The sequence below is a fragment of the Megalobrama amblycephala genome, linkage group LG19 (assembly GCF_018812025.1).
Source record: "Megalobrama amblycephala isolate DHTTF-2021 linkage group LG19, ASM1881202v1, whole genome shotgun sequence".
Taxonomy (NCBI): domain Eukaryota; kingdom Metazoa; phylum Chordata; class Actinopteri; order Cypriniformes; family Xenocyprididae; genus Megalobrama; species Megalobrama amblycephala.
The window spans coordinates 8066512-8074971 of NC_063062.1; the positions used below are offsets into that span (position 1 = coordinate 8066512).

Here is an 8460-nt window from a genome sequence, read left to right on the forward strand (position 1 = left end):
TTGGGATAGTTGGCAAAAGGCTTTGCACATAACAATCAGTTTAGCTACATAATAGCAGAATGGCCCAATAGTTGCAGTTTTGGCACCAGTAAAACCACTCCAGCCCCCCCTAAAAATGTGGGCTTGACTTATGTAAGACAGATGTGGCGACCAGCCCCTTTCATTCTCATTACAGCTGTAGAGAATACTCTCCAAAAGATGCTTAATATCTGAGAACATTATAGAGATTCTGAAATATACTATAGCTAGTGTTAAACCTGAGTTATTCTTTGTTTCTTACATTTATAATTGATATAAATGCGCCCAGGTGCGACAAATAAAACAATTAAAATAAAAATGATTAAGACAAAATTAGGCAGTAATAGATCTGAAAGAAAAAAAAAGCTATAAGCGCCATGCGCATTGCTCTACCTGCAGGAGCGTTTGCGCTCCTCGCGCATTTACGCGTCATATCGCGTGCGTAGATCATGTGCATCACAGGCTTCACCGCAGCTTCTAGAAAGAGGAGGAGGTTAAACCCCAAAACTATAGAATTTTAGACTTATGATGTAACGGGGGAGTTTTGGACTGCCCTCAGTCTCCACCAATGAAAATATGGGCAAGGTTCAACACCCATTTTGGGGGGTTCTATATAAATTCGGTCTATGAATCATTCTATGCACTTATTTACCTATTTACCTCATTCCCAGCCATTGGAGCGTGATTTTTATATATAAAAAAGCTGCTTAATAAGGTATTTATGTTACATTTTAAGTTCTGTAGGCCTATGATTTTAAACTACCATATATAGGCTAGACCGGGGTTTATTATTATTATTATTTATTTATTTTATTTGGTGTTTAAAATACATTTAAATATTTTAAATGTATTTTAAGCTATAATTATTATAATTATTTTTAATAATTTATAACTATTTTAAACAATAGAATGGAAATTTTCTTAAGTTTTAGATTTGTGTCACACCAGTGGTGAATATTAGACAATATAGGATATTAAAATTCTGTCATATATTAATCAAATTATTTAGAATAGTAGCCTATTTTGTCATATTAGCTATAATTTATTTTCCTTTTCTATTTTTCATATTTGCATTGTGGTGTTTGTCTTATTTCTGTAAATTTCTGTCAAAAACTTTCGCTGCACACTCAATTAACTTTAATCTATAGCTCAGTTAGATAAAGGACAACTTTCTTAAAGAAAAAGCGTTCTAAAAGCTTTTGTAATATATTTGTGTGTGGATTGCAGTAGACTACTTTTGCAAATATAGGCTACCATCTGATATTGATTCTAATGGAATGCTCTCATACTGTTGCTATGGTTACCTCCTCGTGCAATTTGTTCGTGTGCATCTATTTACCGAATTCTAATTTTTGTAGTGAAACACGGTTTGAAAACACTGTTAAAAATGCACACTTATGTAAATAAATAAATAATAGCTAATAAAAAAAAAATATAAATAATAAATAAAATTCAACATTTTTGTTTTGACATCATTCTGAAACCCATAGGCTAAACGTAAAAATTATTTAGGCGTAAGTATTCGTTAACATATTTTAGGTTACTCTTTCAATGTCATCTTTTTTTTTCATTCCTTAGACAAAATCTTTCTCAAAAGTGCATAGACCAAAGAAAATGTCTTTTGTGGTGAAAATGAACGGAGCACAGAACAATGGCATCCACAACAATGGTACGAACGGGAACTTCATGAACGGGAACGGTGTGCATCATGTGAGCGTGCGCACTCATGTGAGTGTTAACCCAGCCAAACTGAAGAGCAGCCGGCCGAGGTGGACAGTCAGACCCTCAGAGATGTCCAAGAAAACACTCAACCCCATCCGAGCCATAGTGGACGGGATGAAACTCACTCCCAACCCCGAGAAACCCATGATTGCTCTATCTATTGGTAAGTTATGAGTCAACTAATCTATTTATATAGCAATAAATCCAAAATGGAGCCAATGTTTGAAACTTAGTTCTATATTCGGCTGGGATTTATTCTGTTAATTAGGGCCTAACATTTAAACCTTTTAACAATTTCTTATCAATATTTAGTTAGGCTATATTTGTCAACTGAATGATAGGCCTATTTAGTTAGAGACAGAAACTGTCACATCGCTGTAAGGTGTTATTAGTTTGCCATTTTATGTACTGCGTATTATTTTACAATGCTTTTGGATTTCGTGGCTTTATATAATGTTTCATGTTTGTCTCATTTCATTTGCAAGATACTTTTTGCTCCAAAATTAAATGTAAATGTATGTTTTGGACCTGATTTTCCTTCAGGTGACCCTACTGTGTTTGGGAACTTGCCAACAGACGACACTGTTTTGCAGGCGATGAAGGAGGCCATAGACTCCCACAAATACAATGGCTATGCTCCTTCAGTAGGTAAGTAGTAGGTTTACACATTCACTCTGCTTAATTAGATTTAATGTTGATTTATTTATTTATTAAAGTAGAGAAGTTAATTGCTGAATTTGATATACAACAATAAAATTTCATTCTGATAGAAAGTGTATTATGCTTTGCGCTTCATGAAAAATAATCTCAGCATTTTGAATAACATTTCCAGGTTACCAAAAGAGCAGAGAAGCTGTTGCAAACTTCTACAGCTGTCCAGAAGCTCCACTGGAAGGCAAAGTGCGTCACATCCATCAAGATTATTTTGTCATTTAGTACATTTTATGCCAAAGTACAGATATTTCATAGCTACATGATGTTTATATAGTTTTCATATAATGCTTTTGTAAATATTCATGATTTTTTTGTATAAATCTGTAGGACGTGATCTTAGCCAGTGGCTGTAGCCAGGCTATAGAGTTGGCCATCAGCGTGTTGTGTAACCCAGGGGACAATATCTTAGTTCCACGTCCTGGATTCTCCCTCTATAAGACACTGGCGGTGTCTATGGGCATCCAAGTGAAGCACTATAATCTGCTGGTGAGTAAATCGCACAAAGTCCATCACCAGGTGAACATGTAGTTTGAAAACAAGAATCAAATTGTAAGCAGAGGCTGTTTTTAGAAGGATTTTTCTGTCATCGCAACATTAGGGAAAAATATGCAATTGCAGTATACAAACATGTGATGAGAGGGGTGGGATAGGGCATAAACTACTATTGGACGGTTGGTGGAGTGGATGGGGAAAATTGCTGTGTCATTCCTATGGTGCACATCTGGGACCGATAAATGAAAACAACCATATACGTCACACGCACGCTCATGCAAATAACACAGAGAGTTATAGCTCAATAATACCCCTGTTGATTTAATGTATACATTATAGATAAATGATTATAATGTTTACTTTAATAATTAAGTTATAGTTCAATAATACCACTGTTGATTTAATGTATACATTATAGATAAATGATTATAATATTTACTTTAATAATTAAGTTATAGGTCCTAACACAATTCAGGTATTCAGGTTTCTTTTGTCAAATCAACTTAGATTATTCATGTGGTTCAGATAACATAATATTAGAGTTTCTATTTATTAAACCAATCGCCTTCATTGCATTTACTCAAATGTTTAATTTCAATGAACTCAAAATTTTAAGGCAACCAGGTAACTTCCTTTAAGTTAAACCACCAATAATTTTTTACAGTGTAGGAATACTTTTATCTTTACTTATTAAGCAATATAGGATGCATTTTTGATGAATTTAATATTCTTTAGTGCTTATATAATCCCTTTTATCCAGTTCTACAGTAGTTTCTCCAATACCTCTTGTCAATAGCTATGCCTATGTCATGCCTATGAGTTTCTTTCTAACGTCAATTGATCTTTTGATCCTTTAGCCGGAGAAGTCTTGGGAGATTGATCTTCAGCACTTAGAGAGCCTGATTGATGACAAAACAGCCTGCCTGATCGTCAACAACCCGTCCAATCCATGTGGCTCAGTGTTCTCCAAAGAACACCTGCATAAGATACTTTCCGGTGAATGCACTGATTTACTCTAATCAAACAATATATGAAGAATGTGTATCTCAAAAAATAAAAATTCCAGGATATTAACCAGCTAATATTCTGTGTGGACTAGTGGCGTCAAGAAACTGCATCCCTATCCTTGCTGATGAGATCTATGGAGACATGGTGAGCTCACGTTGAATACAGAAACATCTGCATGATGATTCATTTTCGTTCTTAGAACTCTTTATTTTCCAAGCTCTGTCCACTTTCAAGCATCTTTTATGAGGTTCTCAATGGTTAAGTAGACCACAGTTCTTCTCACAGTGGTCTTTTATGGAGTTCACACTCTTGGCTCACCTATGACCCCTGTTAAATGTCTTGTATGAGTCAACCATAGCAGCTTTTAGTACACTCCATTAAGAAACTTTAACATGCATGGAAACTTTATCATGCTGCACAAAGCTTCTTTATAGTGAATAAATGTTCTTCACACTAAGAAACAAAATTGTTTTTTCTAAGAACTATTTACTGAAAGGTTCTTTGGGGAACCGAAAATGGTTCTTCTCTGGCATTACTGAGAAAATCCCCTTTTGGAGCCTTTATTTTTAGTGTACTGCAACTGTAGTGAACATCCTCTTGTTGGGTAGCGTGCATTTTCCTGGCTCAGCTCAGCCTCGTCCAGCAGTGGAGACCACATCAGCACTGGAGGGATTAGAGTTATGAGTGGTGAATGGACGCCTGACAGCATTTTTGGCTTTAGGTCATGAAGGACAGTAAAAATAGAGCTGGGGTCAACAGGTCCATAACTCTGGACCGTAGTGCCCAAGAGAGAACTTTTTGTAAAGTTGAAAATGGTGCCTTTTCAGCTTAGAATTTAGAGTCATCACCTCAATGACTATGCATTTTTCATTACATGTGTTTGTGGTTAGAACATGCGTGAAGATGACGTATTAGAGGCGGTGTAGAAGGTAGGGAGAGGAAGGGGCCCCTAGTTTCATTGCAGGTAGCATGTTGACTGGCTAGATGGTACAGTATTGAGCACCCCATGTGGCCTCACTGTCTGGACCTTGTTAAAAACAACAGCAACAAAACATGCTTCTGCATTTGAGCTTGTGAATCAGCGCCAACACCACAAATTGCAGTATTTTAGCCAATGGGAGATGGGGCGGATCCATCTCCCAGACATAAAACCATAATCGTAATTAGAGCCAGGTGGACGACTGCAAAACAGCTACAAGGAAGGAAGGAACTCTCTCTCCCACTATACCCTTGTAACTTTCTCAAACCCCTTCCTAAAATTCCATGTTCTGGAACAGTAACAGCATGCAGAAATCAACTAAAAGACTAGCTTTACAATTGTCTACTACTCAAAAAGTAAAGAAATATAATGTGAAAGCGGGATCTGACAGACCCCAACGTTTTGATAGACTATATAAATAATTTCATATTATATTATATTATAAATGTTTTAAGAACAATATTGCTATTTACAATGTTGTAAAGAGTTGGCTGAGATATATCTGTCATTCTGCAGGTTTTCCCTGGCTGTGATTTTCAGTCTTTGGCACCTCTCAGCATTGACGTGCCCATCTTGTCCTGTGGTGGTCTGGCCAAGCGCTGGTTGGTTCCTGGCTGGAGAATGGGCTGGATCCTCATCCATGATCGTAACGACATATTTGGAAGCGGAGTAAGTATTAGCCTCTCACCTGTAACAGATAATGAAACACACATACAAAATGTACCAATAATGCTTATTTTCACTCTAGATTCGAGAGGGTCTTGTAAAACTAAGCCAACGCATTTTAGGACCCTGTACTGTGGTTCAGGGAGCATTAGAGAGCATTTTGAATGATACAACACCAGAGTTCTACCAAAGCACCATCACGTTCCTCAAGGTAAGAGGAGTAGAGTTTCAGAGAGAAAAGCTAGATTCACCATCTGACATTGACAATAATATACTTTTTTTAATGATTCTCTTCAGTCAAACTCTGAGATATGTTTCTCAGAGTTGTCAACTGTTCCTGGGCTGAATCCAGTGATGCCATCAGGAGCCATGTACATTATGGTGAGTGTAATTTCCTGCATTATACATGATATTGCTTGAAGATAAGAGTAGATTAAAAAAAAGAAGCATCATTGTTTAAATACTTAAATTAAAGGGATAGTTTAACCAAAAGTTAAAATTCTGTCATCATTTACTCAACTTTATATTTCTCCAGTTTCAAAATAACAGAAAAAAAAACACACAAACGAAAAATGTAATTAAAGTCATAATGAAACAAGTAGCAACATCTGAGTGAAAAAGATTATCGCAGGGTTGCCAGGTTTTCACAACAAAACCCACCCAATTGCTACTCAAAACTAGCCCAATTGCGTTCCTGGGGGTAAAATCCACGTTTTTGGTGGGGTTCCCCTGGATATATTTACGTCCAGGGGCTAAATATCAAAACCCCAGACTTGGCAACACTGATGCATCGGTTGTTGATTGGATCGAGGCATATCTGAATGCAAGAAAGAGGCGGGGTTTAAGCAGACTAAATGATTGGAGAAGTCCGGCAGGTCAAAACAAATAATAATAATAAAAAAATAATAAATAAACATAATCATGGATGAATCATTCACAATAAGATTAATAACATGCATTTAGAAAATGAAATATGAATTTTTATTTCATGTAAACTTTGTACCCTCAGTGAGTTTAACTTGTTGGCCGGGTCGGTTTGATTCATAAATGAATCATTCAGACTGGTGTTGTGAACTGGATCGACAGATTCGATTAAAAGATCAGACTTAAGATATTGATTAATTTTTTTTTTACTTATACTTCACGGTTGCTTTTTGAAACAACATGCATGTGAGTAGGCCTAAATAATGTCCGAATTTTCATTTTTTGGGTTAACTATCCCTTTAAATGGCCTGATTGACACTTAATCATACTTGGCACATTTTCTCATCAGGACATCCATATTAAGAAGTGAGCATGTTTGCAAAGAGTGCAAAGTTGCAAGTCAGCAGAGATTACATGTATTTAATGCTGGCTCATCCTCAGGTGGGGATCGAGATGGAACACTTCCCAGAATTCCAGAATGATGTGGAGTTCACTGAACGGCTGGTCACTGAGCAATCTGTGTTCTGTTTGCCCGCTACGGTGAATTATTCATCTCCCTATCTTACCTTATTCTGTTAGAGTGCATTTTCACTTTATCGTCTGACCTATTATTTGTCACAAATCTTGGTTCCATACTTTTTGTATCTCAATTATGACACCCATGTTGTTTCTCTCGGTAGGCATTTGAATATCCAAACTTCTTCCGAATTGTAGTAACAGTCCCAGAGGAGATGATGATTGAGGCGTGCATTCGGATCAGAGAATTCTGCGCACGTCACTACCGACCTCGGAGCCAAGACAGCCACGAACTGGACCAGTGAAAAAAACAGAGGATAAGAAAGGTCAAAAGACTAAAGAATAAAGTGGTGTCAAAATCTGCAAAATGAATGGAAGTGTTAAAAGAGAGGACAGTTATGTGCATTACATGTGACAATTTAAATATTTTCTTTTTTCAGGAAACTCAAAGCTCTATGCAAGCAACATATTTATATATATTTTTATATATGTGCTAGTATTATATAGGGAAGGGGTGGGAGGGTAGGTGCTTTGGGGGTTATTGTATGAATATTTTTCCATCATTATAAAATATTGTAGTCTCTTTTCTTACACTGTAACAGACATTGTGATTTGGGAAGCCTTGTGACCAAACCATATAGTCATTTTGTGTGTAACCTGCATGATGTGAAGTATTTATCCTATATGTGATGTTTTATGTGATGATGGAATAGAACATTTTGTAGTGCATCTGTTTAATTTGCATGCTCAACTGCTCTGAGAGTCAAAATAACATGTATGGCACACATATAACATCTAATGTTCTTTAGATTTTTGTTTTCAATTGTTACACCTCAAAAATTATTTAAATAAAATTGTATCTCATGAGTTCTTTAAGGAGCAACATTTTTAATGTCTTATTGCTGTAAACCTATTATTATTATTATTAAAGGTACTTTATGTAACTTTATTTTTTGGTTAAAATACAAAATAGCTTTGGTTGTGCTTCAGCTCTGCTGACTGTAAGGATAACTATTGTTATTATACTGCTCATAAAACATTTACTAGACTTAAGAAATATAACCAGTTTAGACTAAATGATTAGAAAAGTCCGGCAGATCAAAAAAAAAGAAGAAAAAAAAATGAAACATGCATGGATGAATCATTCACAGTAAGATCAATAACAAGCATTTAGAAAACAAAATAGGGTGAATTTTTATTTCATGCCGACTGTAAACTTTGTGCCTGAATAAAGTCAGTGAGTTTAACTTGTTGGCCGGGTCGGTTTGATTCATAAACGAATGAATCATTCAGACTGGTTTTGTGAACTGGATCGACAGATTCAATTAAAAGATCAGACTTAAGATATTGATTCATTTTTCGCCATTTTTAGGGCCCGAGCACCGATGGTGTGAGGACCAAATTGAATCGCATTTTTGAGG

General features: G+C 36.1%; 1 protein-coding gene across 1 annotated transcript; it reads left to right on the forward strand.

Annotated features, from left to right (window-relative positions):
* The first annotated feature begins 601 nt into the window (after positions 1-601).
* On the forward strand, positions 602-7906 carry tat (tyrosine aminotransferase). Its single transcript, XM_048169628.1, has 12 exons — positions 602-733; positions 1597-1903; positions 2284-2388; positions 2573-2640; positions 2782-2940; positions 3804-3942; positions 4046-4098; positions 5450-5602; positions 5682-5810; positions 5897-5980; positions 6965-7063; positions 7204-7906. Exons 2-12 carry the CDS (start codon positions 1633-1635, stop codon positions 7342-7344), a joined length of 1401 nt encoding a protein of 466 aa, XP_048025585.1. The 5' UTR covers positions 602-733; positions 1597-1632; the 3' UTR covers positions 7345-7906.
* Positions 7907-8460: the final 554 nt, after the last annotated feature.